Source organism: Oryx dammah, unplaced genomic scaffold (assembly GCF_014754425.2).
Source record: "Oryx dammah isolate SB20612 unplaced genomic scaffold, SCBI_Odam_1.1 HiC_scaffold_9, whole genome shotgun sequence".
Classification (NCBI taxonomy): domain Eukaryota; kingdom Metazoa; phylum Chordata; class Mammalia; order Artiodactyla; family Bovidae; genus Oryx; species Oryx dammah.
The window spans coordinates 59,644,263-59,661,261 of record NW_024070193.1 but is presented as its reverse complement, the minus strand read 5'-3'; the positions used below and the strand labels follow the sequence as shown (position 1 = coordinate 59,661,261).

Genomic DNA, 16,999 nt, shown 5'->3' with positions numbered 1-16,999 from the left:
ACTGCTCACCCTATTCCTCTCAAAAACGCATCTCTTAGCTTTCTCAGCAACTCCTCTGAGCTCTCTGACACTTCCTTCTGAAACTTCTTCAACGGATTTTTGTGACACAATAAAACTCATGCTGCTTTCTACCCTCCAAACCCTCACACACTTCTCACTCTTTCGATGCACTATCTATCTGGTTTTCTTAGTCAGACATCAGGAAGATATTTGTACATTTCTGTCTTCTCCACATTAAAAAAAAAAATCCACCAAATTCTGTGGGCTCAACATCCTAAATGTTTCTAAATCTCTCTTTAGTATCACAGCCAGTATCCTTGGTTTGTAATTCTACATTTCTGCTTTTTAAAAAATATTAAGTGACTTAGTTGCTTGGCTGCATTGGGCCTTAGCTGCAGCACTGAGGTACACAAACTCTACAGTTGAGGTGCTCAGGCTCCAGAGCACACTGGCTCAGTAGTTGCAGCAAGCCAGCTTAGTTGCTCTGAATGTGGGATATGGGATCTTAGTTTCCTGACCAGGGATCAAGCCCACATCCCCTGAATTGGAAGGCAGATTCTTAGCCACTGGACCACCAGGGAAGCCACAACATTTCCTGCATTAATTATTAAACAACAATTTGGAGAAACCAAGATTGTTTACCTCTGCCTCATCCATCCACTGCAGCCATGGTGATCCTTCTGAGAGAGAACACTGAACGTGAATCACAAACCCTCATGAAGCTCCTCCTGACAGATGAGGACTCACGTGGCTGGTGGGGAGACCCACAGGTGCTGGGACCACAGGGCTTGGGCTCCAGCATCACGGGATCTAGGCAGGGGTCCAGGCCCTCTTAAGTGTGAGAGCTTTTAAGCACTCACAAGCTCCCAGTGAGTCTAAAGTGTAACCAAGGTTGAGATCTACTGACTAGGGGAAGGACTAGCTTTCTTTGGCCTCTGCCCTTCTGACTTCATCCCTCACCCTGCACCCCCTAACACTGGGCACTTGGGGTGTCAGGCTGCCCTGTGCTGTGCCTGCCTCCATGGTTCTGCAGGAGCTCTTCTCCTAAGGGAGAGACAGCCCCTCCCCATGCCATGCTTTCCTGGCCCACCTGAAAAGCTCTACATCTTTAGAACTAGCTGTGCCTCCTTCCTTGTGAAGTCTTCCCCAGTCCCCACAACTTCTTGCCCATCTGCCACTGTGACTGCTGTCACCCGAAGCTGCCCCTCATGTCTCTGCTCTAGCCAACGGAACGTCATGGCCCCAGGGTGCTCACCCTCCAGCTCCCTCTGCGGGCAGCTCTGCTCCCATCCCCCACCCCTGCAAAGTTTCCAGCTCTCCTTTGGGCCTCAGTTTACATGACACTCCTGGGCCAGCACCTGCCCTCAATGCCCTCACAAGACCCTGTGTGCACGGCCTTGGTGAGTGTGGGTACCACAGCTCTATTCCACCTGGTTTAAGAAAAGCCTTCAGAATAGTAACAAATATAAAAAATAAGCCACTCTGAATGCCCCCATCTACCCATGGTCTTATACATTTTGGTGTATTTTCTTCCAATCTTTTTTTCCAGTGTCTTCATAACTATTTTGTGACGTGTGTATAGCAAACGTTTACTGAGTCTTGCTTTGTGCATTCATTTTCAAACACCGGATGCATGTTTATTAGTCTCCACTTGGGGCCAGGCACTGTCTCGGCTCCTGGTTGAGAGCGTGGCACAGCAAGAGCAAGCGGAGCACCCCGCAGTGAGTAGCAGCTCCATCACTTGGGGTTGAGACCTCAGAGGTCCCCTCCACCAGGTGGATTTCAGAGGAACCCCAGGCCTGCTGTGCCCCACGGAGAGCATGGGCGGGGGGAAGTGGCAGTGTGGAGCACAGGGCAAGGCCAGAGGAGGCATGCGAGGGCTCAGGCACACGGGCCCTCCAGTGTGGGGGCCTGGGTTCTGTGCATGCAGCAGTGTGAAAGCACTGGAGGACTTTAAACAGGGGCACTTACTCATGATCTGCCCATTATCACAATTAATTTTTCTTGGAACAAATTTAGGAGGTGGATGGTATTTTTCCAGTTGAGGCTTAAAGAAGGCACATCCCAAAGTCATGAAGCTAATAAATGCACAGGAAGGCACACTTAACAGGTTGTGGGACTGCAGAGGGCATTTCCACTCGCCAGTCCCACTGCACAGAGAGGACCCCTGAGGCAGAGGGCCAGCAGGGACACGGCTGTGTAGAAGAAACTGCAGAGCTGGGCGAAGCATGTCTGAAACCAGAGAGCTGTTTTGGGCTTTGTGTGCTCTGGAGGGCTCAAAAGCTCTCTGGATAGACATGCTCTTACCTTGCAAGCTCGGTAGAGGTACTTTTTATCCTGTGTGATGTGGTATAGGGAAAGGAAGGAGTAGCCGTTCCCAGCGGTCCCATGGCAGATCCCATAGCCCTTCCGCAGCAGACCTCGCTGCCAAATCACGTCGCTGCACTCCACTGCGTCCTTTAGGTACTTCTCCTCCTTAAAAACCTGAGAAATGGAAAACAAAGCAGTGTTAAACTGGTGTCTTAAGTAACAAACAGCACAACACCTCCCCTTTCTGCTGAGAAAGTGTCCTGCCCTTAGGACACCTGAGGTGACTCGAGGTGAACTGAGCCCCGCGGCAGCAGCACCGCAGCAGGCAGCCTGCAGTCCCCTCCCCTCCACGTGGCTTAGGGGAGCCCCAAGACACTCCTCTCCCCCGCCCTCCTTCCAGTGCGCTGCTTCAAAAGCAGTTCAAAGGTTAAAAAATTATGAGGAAACTGACAAGATCTCTTTGGTACAACGGTCTGTCATACACAAACTGTTTCGTACTTCCTGGGACTTACAGGCTGAAGCTCTGAAACTACTACTCGTGTAGAAGGCACTGGAAGATTCCATACAGCCCTACCATCCACATCAAGAACATTCCATACCCTAGGTCAGCCATACACCCAATGCACCCGACAAGCTGTCATATAAACTGTCGCAAAGAAACCTGCACAGAGCATCTTCAGCCCCTCGGCGGAGGAAGCACCACCTCCACGCAGCGGTTTCCAGGGACAGAGACAAACACGCTCGGGAGAGATGACCCCGGCAGGGCAGGAGGACACGTTCACCATTCCAACTTCCCTTCACTCTGCTCTTTCTCCTCCCACTGCATTTGCTTTCCTTCCCACTCCTCTCCTCAGAATCTGTTATTTTATTCATAGCAATCTCTGCTGCTGAGCTCATTCCATTCTAGTGCAAACAAGTTTTAGACCATGGGTTCGAGGCAAACGGCCACTGGAGAAGAGTTCCCTAGGGTGGCCGAAAGGATCTTCCCTGTGACCTCTCAGGCATCCAACTGAGGAGGCACTGAGGAGCAGGAGAAACAGCACCTGAAAGGGCGTCAGCATCTGGGGGTCTGGCTGCTCACCATTCAAAAGCCAATGAGCAGGCCCGGTTGGTGGAAAGAAAATTTGCTTTATTTCAGATGTTGGCAACTGGGGTAGGGGGAGGTGGCGGACATATGTCCAAAGACCGACTCCGCCCTCAACACCACCACCAAGCAGGAGGTGAGAGCTTTTACAAACAGAGTCGGGTGGGGGGAGATTACATGCAGAAACAGCACAGTCATCTCTAACAGTCATCTTCAACTGGTCATCAGTGGTCTGACCGGCATCATCTTGGTTGTTATAGATACAGTTAATCTTCAGTTCTGCGGTGCACTTGTTCCCATTTCCTTGAAGTCAGTTCTCAGCACTGTGGCAGCTCAAGTCCTGGACAGTCTGGTAATCATGTAGATAGCTTCTCAAAGGTTGCTAAACAATGAAAGATGCAGGGATTCTTGGCCCCTGGAGAAGAATTCGATCCGGGGCAGAAACGAGGTCTGATTGTTCAGAGCTTTTGTGTAATAATGTGAAAGTGAAGTTGGTCAGTCGGGTCCGACTCTTTGTGACCCCAAGGACTGTAGCCCACCAGGCTCCTCTGTCCATGGGATTTTCCAGGTAAGAGTACTGGAGTGGGGTGCCATTTCCTCCTCCAGGGGATCTTCCCACCCACAGATAGGACCCGGGTCTCCTGCTTTGTAAGCAGACGCTTTACCATCTAAGCCACCAGGGAAGAACTGGTGTAATAAAGTTTTATTAAAGTATAAAAAACGTAGAGAAAGCTTCCGACAGACATCAGAAGGGGGCAGAAAGAGTGCTCCCTCCCTAGTGTTAGCAAGGCAGTTATATACTTTTTAATTAGTTATTACAATGAATCAGAAGAATGTTTGAAGATTGGAAAGACCTCCAAACCCATAATTTACAGACACATAATTTATAGACCCACTCCATAATTTACATTTTTAAGATAACAGGGTTAGCCAGAAGGTTTTCAGGAAGGTGAAACTGTCCTCAACCAGGATACACTGTTGTCAGTACAGAGTTCAGTTCAGTTCAGTCCTTCAGTCATGTCTGACTCTTTGCGACCCCATGAATCGCAAAACACCAGGCCTCCCTGTCCATCACCAACGCCCAGAGTTCACTCAAACTCATGTCCATCATGTCGGTGATACCATCCAGAAATCTCATCTTGTGTAGTCCCCTTCTCCTCCTGCCCCCAATCCCTCCCAGCATCAGAGTCTTTTCCAGTGAGTCAACTCTTTGCATGAGGTGGCCAAAGTATTGGAGTTTCAGCTTTAGCATCAGTCCTTCCAATGAACACCCAGGACTGATCTCCCTTAGGATGGACTGGTTGGACCTCCTTGCAGCCCAAGGGACTCTCAAGAGTCTCCTCTAACACCACAGTTCAAAAGCATCAATTCTTCGGCGCTCAGCTTTCTTCACAGTCCAACTCTCATATCCATACATGACTACTGGAAAAACCACAGCCTTGACTAGACAGACCTTTGTCGGCAAAGTAATGTCTCTGCTTTTGAATATGCTATCTAGGTTTGTCATAACTTTCCTTCCAAGGAGTAAGCATCTTTTAATTTCATGGCTGAAATCACCATTTGCAGTGATTTTGGAGCCCCCAAAACAAAAGTCTGACACTGTTGTCCCATTTATTTCCCATGAAGTGATGGGACCAGATGCCATGATCTTAGTTTTCTGAATGTTGAGCCTTAAGCCGATTTTTTTCACTCTCCTCTTTAGCTTTCATCAAGAGGCTTTTTAGATTCTGCGATAAAGATGGTGTCATCTGCATATCTGAGGTTATTGATATTTCTCCTGCCAATCTTGATTCCAGCTTGTGCTTCTTCCAGCCCAGCTTTTCTCATGATGTACTCTGTGTGTAAGTTAAATAAGCAGGGTAATAATATACAGCCTTGACGTACTCCTTTTCCTATTTGTAACCAGTCTGTTGTTCCATGTCCAGTTCTAACTGTTGCTTCCTGACCTGCATACAGGTTTCGCAAGAGGCAGGTCAGGTGGTCTGGTATTCCCATCTCTTTCAGAATTTTCCACAGTTTATTGTGATCCACACAGTCAAAGGCGTTGGCATAGTCAATAAAGCAGAAATAGATGTTTTTCTGGAACTCTTTTGCTTTTTCCATGATCCAGCGGATGTTGACAATTTGACCTCTGGTTCCTCTGCCTTTTCTAAAACCAGCTTGAACATCTGGAAGTTCATGGTTCATGAATTGCTGAAGCCTGGCTTGGAGAATTTTGAGCATTACTTTACTAGCATGTGAGATGAGTGCAACTGTGTGGTAGTTTGAGCATTCTTTGGCATTGCCTTTCTTTGGGATTGGAATGAAAACTGACCTTTTCCAGTCCTGTGGCCACTGCTGAGTTTTCCAAATTTGCTGGCATATTGAGTGCAGCACTTTCACAGCTTCATCTTTCAGGATTTGAAACAGCTCTAATGGAATTCCATCACCTCCACTAGCTTTGTTCGTAGTGATGCTTTCTAAGGCCCACGTGACTTCACATTCCAGGATGTCTGGCTCTAGGTGAGTGATCACACCATCGTGATTATCTTGGTCATGAAGCTCTTTTTTGTACAGTTCTCTTGTGTATTCTTGCCACCTCTTAATATCTGTGCCCAAGGACAGGGGAGGCACCCGAGAGGAGCCACCCCATGTCCAAAGAGTTGTGGCTGCGCAGGCGCAGGAGGGCCGAGAGGAGCTACTCCATGTTTAAGGTCAGGAGGGTTGGCTGTGAGGAGATACCTCTCATCCAAGATAAGAAGCAGTGGCTGCACTTTGCTGGAGCAGCCGTGAAGAGATACCCCACGTCCAAGGTTAAGAGAAACCCAAGTAAGACGGTAGGTGTTGCGAGAGGGCATCAGAGGGCAGACACACAGAAACCATAATCACAGAAAACTAGCCAATCTGATCACACGGACCACAGCCTTGTCTAACTCAGTGAAACTAAGGCATGCCGTGTGGGGCCAGCCAGGACAGGCAGGTCATGGTGGAGAGATCTGACAGAATGTGGTCCACTGGAGAAGGGAATGGCAAACCACTTCAGTATTCTTGCCTTGAGAAGCTCATGAACAGTATGAAAAGGCAAAATGATAGGATATTGAAAAAGGAACTTCCCAGGTCAGTAGGTGCCCAATATGCTACTGGAGATCAGTGGAGAAATAACTCCAGAAAAAATGAAGGGATGGAGCCAAAGCAAAAACAATACCCAGCTGTGGATGTGACTGGTGATAGAAGCAAGGTCGAATGCTGTAAAGAGCAATATTGCATAAGAACCTGGAATGTCAGGTCCATGAATCAAGGCAAATTGGAAGTGGTCAAACAGGCGATGGCAAGAGTACCCGTCGACATTCTAGGAATCAGTGAACTAAAATGGACTGGAATGGGTGAATTTAACTCAGATGACCATTATATCTACTACTGTGGGCAGGAATCCCTTAGAGGAAATGGAGTAGTCATCATGGTCAACAAAAGAGTCCAAAATGCAGTACTTGGATGCAATCTCAAAAACGACAGAATGATCTCTGTTCGTTTCCAAGGCAAACCATTCAATATCACGGTAATCCAAGTCTATGCCCCAACCAGTAATGCTGAAGAAGCTGAAGTTGAATGGTTCTATGAAGACCTACAAGACCTTCTGGAAGTAACACCTAAAAATGATATCCTTTTCATTATAGGACACTGGAATGCAAATGTAGGAAGTCAAGAAACATCTGGAGTAACAATCCAATTTGGCTTTGGAGTACAGAATGAAGCAGGGCAAAGGCTAATAGAGTTCTCCTAAGAGAACGCATTGGTCATAGCAAACACCCTCTTCCAATAACACAAGAGAAGACTCTACACATGGACATCACTAGATGGTTGACACTGAAATCAGATTGATTACATTCTTTGCAGCCAAAGATGGAGAAGCTCTATACAGTCAGCAAAAAACGAGACCAGGAGCTGACTGTGGCTTAGATCATGAACTCCTTATTACCAAATTCAGACTGAAATGGAAGAAAGGAGGGAAAACCACTAGACCATTCAGGTATGACCTAAATCAAATCCCTTATGATTATAGAGTGGAAGTGAGAAATAGATTTAAGGGCCTAGATCCGATAGACAGAGTGCCTGATGAACTATGGAATGAGGTTTGTGACATTGTACAGGAGATCGGGATCAAGATCATCCCCATGGAAAAGAAAAGCAAAAAAAGCAAAATGGCTGTCTGGGAGGTCTTACAAACAGCTGTGAAAAGAAGAGAGGTGAAAAACAAAGGAGAAAAGGAAAGATATAAGCATCTGAATGCAGAGTTCCAAAGAATAGCAAGGAGAGATAAGAAAGCCTTCCTCAGCGATCAATGAAAAAAAACAGAGGAAAAGGACAGAATGGGAAAGACTAGAGATCTCTTCAAGAGAGATATCAAGGGAACATTTCATGCAAAGATGGGCTCGATAAAGGACAGAAATGGTATGGACCTAACAGAAGCAGAAGATATTAAGAAGAAGTGGCAAGAATACACAGGAGAACTGTACAAAAAAGAGCTTCACGACCCAGATAATCACAATGGTGTGATCACTCACCTAGAGCCAGACATCCTAGAATGTGAAGTCAAGTGGGCCTTTGAAAGCATCACAGGAACAAAGCTAGTGGAGGTGATGGAATTCCAGTTGGGTAGCTCAGAGGTTAAAGCATCTGCCTCCAATGCGGGAGACCCGGGTTCAATCCCTGGGTCGGGAAGATCCCCCGGAGAAGGAAATGGTAACCAACTCCAGTAGTCTTGCCTGGAGAATCCCATGGACGGAGGAGCCTGGTAGTCCACGGGGTCGCAAAGAGCCGGACATGACTGAGCGACTTCACTCACTCACTCACAGTGTACAGAGTTTAAACTGAGTTGTTTGTTGTGTAATCATCAGTTTGAGGCTTAAAGATAAAAACGTTTTATATGACTAAGACTAAGGAATGTAGAGGGAAAAAAAAGTTTCTCCTTTCCTCCTCCTCGAGAATCCCAGACCCCATCTCCTCCTTGAGAACCCCAGACCCCTCTCTCCTTGGGGACCCCCAGACTTATCAACCTGCCTAGTAATTGACTCTCTCACTTCTCCTCCTGGTTTTTCAGTATCTGTAAGACAGCTCACAGGATATGGCTCAGAATATTATGTATAGCCCGTGCGAAAGAAGTAAAGGTCCCTGACTATGTTTAATGCGTACGTTATTAGTATTTAGTCTCGTCAGACTGTTCTCCTTTGTTTCGCATTTCTCACTTCTCTGATTAAACTTACTCTTGGACTGAAGTCTTCCACAGACAAAAGGCAGGCAGAGGAGATGATGGGGTGGGGGACGAGAACCATAGGGTCCTGCTCTGTTTCAAAGGAAGACTGTTTCAGAGGCTACGTCATGAAATCACAGAGTAAGCCCAGTCCCGAAGGAAACCTATGGCTCCTTTATCCTTTCCAGTGCTCTCCAGGAGTAGGTGAAATCAGGCAGAGCCCCTGCTCCCCTGCTTAGGCTGAAGCTGCTGGAGGTGCGCTGCGTACACTGAGCTTTCCCTTCCTCCCTCGGCACCAGGCGCACAGCCACCACACCCACCACCATGACAGGCTCATGCTCCAAGTGAGAAGCGACTTTTAATAGTGGGACATTTGGAAATTTAATGAACACGGACAAAAGCCCCCAGATTTAATCACAGATTTTATCTTTTCTACATTGTAGCCATTATAACTTGGCCAGAAAAATCTATTTACTGATCGACATTACCTCTCTCAAATGCTGAATTTCCCTGGAAGTGTCAGGACAGAAAGTCTGAAGAGACGTGCAATGCAGAGGGCAACATAAGGGATCTGGAGTCAGAAGACACCGGTTAGATTCTCTCTCCCACAACTGCTGACTGTATAACTTTGGGTGAGTTATCGTAACTTCTCTGAGCCTGTTGGCTTATGTAACAAAATGGACTGATGCTGAGATGACCAAATGTTGAAAATAAAGGCAAGGAATTGAGGCAGTCATTAAAAAACTTTAAGGATAAAAAAGAAACGATACTCAAAACATCAGAGAATGCTTTGGAAATCCCAGAGAAACCAGGCAGAATGGCCATGATCGAAAAATCCACACAAATAAATGCTGGAGAGAATGTGGAGAACAGGCAACCCTCTTGCACTGCTAGTGGGAATGTAAATGGATACAGCCACTATGAAAGACAGTATGGAGATTCCTTAAAAAATTAGGAATAAAACTACCAACTACCCAGCAAGACCACTTCTAGACATATACCCTAAGGAAACAAAAACTGAAAAAGACACATGTAACCAAATTTACAATAGCTAAGACATGGAAGCAACCTAGATATCCATCGACAGATGAATGGATAAAGAAGCTGAGGTACATATGGAAAGGAATACTACTCAGCCATAAAAGGAATGCATATGAGTCAGTTCTAATGAGGGGGATGATCCTAGAGCCTATTACACAGAGCAAAGTAAGTCAGAAAAGAGAAACACAAATATTGAATATCAATGCATATATATGGAATCTGGAAAGATGGTACTGATGAACCTATCCGCTGGGCAGCAACGGTGAGACAGACATAGAGAACAGACCTGCGGACACAGGCAGTGAGGTGGAAGGAACGGGTGAGACGAATGGGGGGAACAGCTTGGAAGTATATACACTAACAAATGTAAAATAGATAACCAATGGGAATCTGCTGTACGACTCAGGGAACTCAAACCCAGGCTCTGTGACAACCTAGAGGGGTGGGATGGGGTGGGAGGTGGGAAGGAGCGGATGTATGTATACTAAGGCTGACTGATAACACAATATTGTAAAGGAATTATCCTGCAATTAAAAATAAATACATTTAAAAGAAGAATGGAAAAAAATCAGAAAGAGGAAGACAAAAGAATAGCTTTGATCACATTAGAAAAATAATTATTTATTATTTTGTTCAGCATATGCTTCTTATAATTTAGGAAAACAGCTTTACAAAAATATTTATTTGCTAGCTTTCTCCATCTGATCACTTTTCTGTTATGAGTCAAAATGTCAATTAAAGTTGTTATGATAGAAAAAAAAAAAGACAGATATGCAGAAACTGATAAAACACCAATAGGTGAAATTAAAAACTTACTGGCAAGACTTAATACAGAAGAAATTATTAGTGAATATGAAGCTAAATAAATAGAAATTATACAATCTGAATTACAGAAAAAAAAATTAAAAACAAAAGCCTTAGGGACCTACTAAAAATTAAAGGCCTAACGTTTACCAAGTGTCATAAAAGGCATACAATTACAAGTTAAAAACCCAAAGGCTCTCAAGCAGGATAAACACAGATATACATAGGTACCTGATAAAACACTGAAAACCAAAAAGTAAAAGGATGTGTCAAGAGCTTCCAGAGAAAACACATACTTGTAAGAAAAATATACTACTACTAAAAAAAAGAATGACTAACATCTTAGAAACAGTTTGGGCCAGAAGACTGTGGAGCAGTATCTTTAAATAACTGAAAGGGAAAAAAGAACTGTTAGCATAGACATTCAGCAAAAATATCTTCAAAGAATGAAGGTGGAATTTACAAGAGCCTGGAAGCAACCTGACTATGCACTGATGGATAAATAAATAACGATGTGGTACATATACACAATGCAACATTGCTCTGAAATAGTACAAGGCTGAAAGAATGCCATCTGCAGCAATATGGGTGGACCTGCAGAGTAACATACTAAGTGAAGTAAGCCAAGTAACATATGATAGCACTTATGTGTGGAATCTAAAAAAATTATATATGTGTGTGTGTGTGTGTACATATATATATAATCTGAATTGCTTTGCTGTAACTATTGCTGTATACTATTGCTTTGTGAAGCTGACGATGACACTGTAAATCAACTATGTTGATGTTCAGTAGCCAAGTCATGTCTGACTCTGCAACCCCATGAACTGCAGCACGCCAGGCTTCCCTGTCCTTTGCTATCTCCCAGTTTGCTCAAACTCACGTCCATTAAGTCAGTGATGCCATCCAACCATCTTATACTCTATCGCCCCCTTCTCTGCTCGCTCTCATTCTTTCCCAGCATCAGGGACTTTTCCAGCAAACTGGCTCTTCACATCAGGTGGCCAAAGTACTGGAGTTTCAGCTTCAGCATCAGTCCTTCAATGAATATCCCGAGTTGATTTCCTTTAGGATTGATGGTTGGATCTCTTTGAAATTCAACGGACTCTCTCAAGAGTCTTCTCCCACACCACAGTTCAAAATCATCAATTGTTCAGCACTCAGCCTTCTTTATGGTCCAACTCTCATATCCACACATGACTACTGGAAAAAACATAGCTTTTGACTATACATAATTTGTCAGTAAGGTGGCTCAGAGAGTAAAGCATCTGCCCACAAAGCAGGAGACACGGGTTCGACCCCTGGGTTCGGAAGATCTTCTGGAGAAGGAAATGGCAACCTACTCCAGTACTCTTGCCTGGAAAATTCCATGGACAGAGGAGCATGGTAGGCTCCTACAGTCCATGGGGTCACAAAGAGCTGGACACGACTGAGCAGCTTCACTCACTCACTCACTCACTCAATTTGTCAGTAAAGTGATGTTTCTGCTTTTTAATATGTTGTGTAGGTTTGTCACAGCTTTTCTTCCATGGAGCAAGTCTTTCATGGCTGCAGTCACTGTCTGCAGTGATTCTGGAGCCCAAGAAAATAAAGTCTGTCACTGTTTCCATTATTTCCCTATTTATTTGCCAAGAAGTGATGGCATGACCTTGTTTTTTTTTTTTTTGAATGCTGAGTTTTAAGCTAGCTTTTTCACTCTCCTCTTTCACTTTCATCAAGAAGCTCTTTAGTTCCTCTTCACTTTCTGCCATTAGAGTGGTGTCATCTTCATATCTGAGGTTACTGATATTTCTCACAGCAATCTTGATTCCAGCTTGGGCTTCATCCAGCCCAGCATTACACATGATGTACTCTCCATATAAATTACATAAGCAGGGTGACAAAGGAGCCTTGACGTACTCCTTTCCCAATTTGGAACCAGCCTGTTGTTCCATGTTCAGTTCTAATTGTTGCTTCTTGACCTGCATTCAGGTTTCTCAGGAGGCAGGTCAGGTAGTCTGGTATTCCCATCTCTTTAAGAATTTTCCACAGTTTGTTATGATCCACATAGTCAAAGGCTTTAGCGTAGTCAACAAAGCAGATCTTTTTTTGGAATACCCTTGCTTTTTCTATGATCCAGCAGATGCTGGCAATTAGTTCTGGTTCCTCTGCCTTTTCTAAATTCAGCTTGTACATCTTAAAGTTCTCAATTTATGTATTCCTGAAGCCTAGCTTGGAAGAGTTTGAGGATTACCTTATAGCATGTGAAATGAGTACAAATGTACAGTAATTTTAATATTCTTTGGCCTTGCCTTTCATTGGGACTGGAATAAAAACTGACCTTTCCTAGTCCTGTGGCCACTGCTGAGTTTTCCAAATTTGCTGGCATATTGAGTGCAGCACTTTCACAGCATCATCTTTTAGGATCTGAAACAGCTCAGCTGGAATTCTATCACCTCCACTAGCTTTGTTTGTAGTAATGCTCCTAAGACCCACTTGACTTCTTACTCCAGGATGTCTGGCTATCGGTGAGTGATCACAGGATCATGGTTATCTGGGTCATTAAGATCTTTTTTGTGTAGTTCTTCTGTGTATTCTTGCCACCTCTTCTTAATCTCTTCTGCTTCTGTTAGGTCCTTATTGTTTCTTTATTCTTTTATTGTGCCCACCTTTGCATGAAACATTCTCTTGGAATCTCTGATTTCTTGAAGAGATCTCTAGTCTTTCCCCTTCTATTGTTTTCCTCTATTTCATTGCAATGATTGCTGAGGAAGACTTTCTTATCTCTCCTTGCTATTCTCTAGATCTCTGCATTCAGTTGGGTGTATCTTTTCCTTTCTCCTTTGCCTTCTGCTTTTCTTCTTTTCTCAGCTATTTGCAAGGCCTCCTCAGACAACCACTCTGTCTTGCTGTTGTATTTCTTTTCTTGAGGATGGTTTTGGTCACTACCTCCTATACAACGCTATAAACCTCCATCCATAGTTCTTCGGGCTATCTGTCTACCAGATCTAATCCCTTGAATCTATTCATCACCCACACTGTATAATCATAAGGGATTTGATTTAGGTCATACCTGAATGGCCTCATGGTTTTCCTTACTTTCTTGTATTTTGCAATAAGGAGCTGATGGTCTGATCCATAGTTAGCTCCAGGTCTTGGTTTTGCAGACTGTGTAGAGCTTCTCCACCTTTGGCTGCAAAGAATATAATCAGTCTGATTTTGGTACTGATGATGTCCACATGTACAGTCGTCTCTTGTATTGTTGGAAGAGGGTGTTTGCTATGACCAGTGTGTTCTCTTGGCAAAACTGAGCCTCTGCCTTCTTCATTTTGTACTCCAAGGCCACACCTGCCTGTTATTCCAGGCTATCTTTTGACTTCCAACTTTTGCATTCTAGTCCCCTATGATGAAAAGGACATCTTTTTTTTGGTGTTAGTTCTAGAAGGCCTTGTAGGTCTTCAGAGAATCATTCCAAGTTCAGCATCTTCAGCATTAGTGGTTGGGGCACAGATTTGGATTACTGTGATGTTGAATGGTTTGCCTTGGAAATGAACTGAGTTCATTCTGTTGTTTTTGAGATTACAGCCAAGGGCTGCATTTCAGACTCTTTGTTGAATATGATGGCTACTCCATTTCTGCTAAGGGATTCTCACCCACAGTAGTAGATACAATGGTCATCTGAATCAAATTTGGCCATTCCCCTCCATTTTAATTCACTGATTCCTAAAATGTCAGTGTTCACTCTTGCCATCTCTGGTTTGACCACATCCAATTTATCTTGATTCACGGACCTAACATTCCAGGTTCCTATGCAATATTGTTCCTTACACATCTTACTTTACTTTCACCACCAGACACATCCACAACCGGGTGTCGTTTCCGCTTTGGCTCACCCTCTTCAATCTTTGTGGAGCTATTTCTCTGCTCTGGCCCTGTAGTATACTGGACAGCTACTGACCTAGGAGGCTCATCTTTCAGTGTCTTATCTTTTTGCCTTTTCATGCTATTCAACTATACTCCAATTAAAAATAAATAAATAAACAAGAGTGAACAGAAGGTGCCAGTGGTTCCAGAGCCCTCTAAGATCACACTGTTTCATGTCTAATCCTCTGCAGAGTGAATCTAACTCTTGGGAGCCACTGGGCTAGAACATACTCTCTCCCTCCCTCAGACCTGGTCACTGAGACCTTGCTCCTCTCTCTCCTCTGTAGAACCCTGCTGTGGATTTCAAGGTATGAAATAAAATCCAGATTTTTTTTAATACCTTGTGAATTTTTCCATTGAGCTATAACATTCTGATATTACTTCCTTTTCCAAGGGAAAACTGGGTTGACTTTTTTCTTTTATGGTTTAATACATGACTATATGGAACAGCTTGTGGGGTGCAAATCATTATGTCTTATTGCCATGGTGTTTATCATTCCCTCATAAACACTGAATAACAATGTCTGCTCCAAGGAAATGAAGGCTTTTCCCTCTCTTCTTAAAGCTTTCATCTTTTTATCATATATTTCCTTTATCTTCTTCAAAATGGTTTCAACTATTAAAATTAAAGCCTTTAAGGAAAATACAAAAAAAGGAAAAAATGTAAGCTCATATTCAGTGAAGCTGGATTGGTGACAGGGTTTCGACTTGCCAAGAAACAAACATGACACAAAGTTAATAAAACTACTTAACTTTTTTTTTTTTTTAATTCTCAGAAGCAGAAGTGAAGTTTCAGGTGACTCATTTACTAAGACCTCTTCCAGAAATAATACTTACTTTATTAACTTACAGTATTTCACTAGTTAATTAAAAAAATAATTCCTAAGAGGCATTTTCATTGTACGTCTTGGAGAGATGGAATCCCGTAACAATAATAATATAAAAAAGCAACTTCAGTTTTTTTCTTTCTTTTTTTTTAACATCTTCCACTTAGCAGCCAATTTGATGGGGTGGAGGAATTGAGTTTCCCTAAGTATAGAGCAGTATTCATCTCCATCACTGCTTTTGCTTATTGTTGTGCGTGCTCAGTCGTTAATTCATATCTGACTCTTTGCAACCCCATGGACTGTAGCCCACTAGGTTCTTCTGTCCGTGGGATTCTTCAGGCAAGAATACTGGAGTGGGTTGCTATTTCCTTCTCCAGGGATCTTCCTGACCCAGGGATTGAACCCACATCTCCTGCAACTCCTGAATTTGCAAGCAGATTCTTTACCACTGAGTCTTATTGTTAGGCATTCTTAAAATGGTAGGAAACTTCTGGATCAGTTATTACTGTTCTCTGCAGTTTTTGGAATAATAAAGAAATGTCTGCAGAATAAGGAGAACATTCTTCACAAATCACCACAAGATGTAGAAGGAAGACTGAAGCACCACCCAGAGGGATGGCTTCAGATTTTGCCCATGAAAATGACCACTGTTGGAACAACCAGGAAATAACCAAAATGTTCATATATATTAGGAAAAGTTCCCTGGTATGTAATGTAGATGAACCAGTACTCCCAAAATGTCAAGCTCACCTTGAAATCTATAAAGCACTTTGGTACAAAATACCCACACACTAGTGCCACAGGAATATGAAACTACAGTAGGAATTCTACTGTTAGAATTTTATTGGTTCATTTGGATGTCATCATCATCACAGAGAACTGCAAGAAATTTCCTTAAATCAGGAAAAAGATACAAAATCTTTGTTACCACAAATACCACAACAATCAACAAACTGAAGGCTGTTTGCCAGACATGCATTCCTTGCACGAATCACCTCTTTGACAATGGATCACCCTCTCCTAAGTAATCTGCTGAATAAGCCAAAGCCGGGTCAAAGGAGTTCCAGCTGGCGCATTCAAGTGTGTGGTTCCAGGCAGAACAACCTGGTGCCTGTATGGTGCTAAGTACCTGAGGCAGGGCCTGAGGTATGAGACATTTAGCAACGTGTTGGGATCCAAAAGTATACACTACAACTAAAATATACTGTCCTTTATTTTCCATTTTTAAAAAAAAATGAAGGTGAAATAAAGACAAGTGATAAGTAACAACGGATAATCAATGTGTTGTTACCAAACTGACTATAAGAAATGCTAAAGGAAGCTCTTCAGCCTAAAGGAAAGATATGGACCTTCAAGAAGGAATGAAGAGCACTATAAAGAGCAAATATACAAATAAATATGAAAGACCATCTTCTTTGTCTTAATTTCTTTAAAATACTATTTAAAAAGCAAAATTATAAAACTAAAAATTATATCACTGGTTTTTAACATTTGTTGATTTATTTGTAATAAAGATATAAAGATATACATCTGACAGATGTAATAAAGATATAAAGAACTGTAGTCAAGAGAACTTGGCACTTACTACTTTATTCTTTTTTATGTGAAATGTACAATGTTAATTCTAAGGAGACTGTGAAAATTTAAGGATGTCCATTGCAATTTATATATTGAAATATTAAAGATGTATATTTAGCAACCACTAAAAAATGAGCAGCGAGCAGCTGAGAAGAGACCCCACGTCCAAGGTCAGGAGCAGCGGCTGCGCTTTGCTGGACCAGCTGTGTGGAGATATCCCACGTC

General features: G+C 43.3%; 1 protein-coding gene across 1 annotated transcript in view; it reads right to left on the bottom strand.

Annotated features, from left to right (window-relative positions):
- Window positions 1-16,999, bottom strand: part of LANCL2 (LanC like 2) — a 98,823-nt gene that overhangs the window by 7,495 nt on the left and 74,329 nt on the right. The window contains exon 7 of the mRNA XM_040246360.1: window positions 2,308-2,484. Coding sequence (XP_040102294.1) covers window positions 2,308-2,484 — 177 coding nt within the window. The remainder of the gene's footprint in view (window positions 1-2,307; window positions 2,485-16,999) is intronic.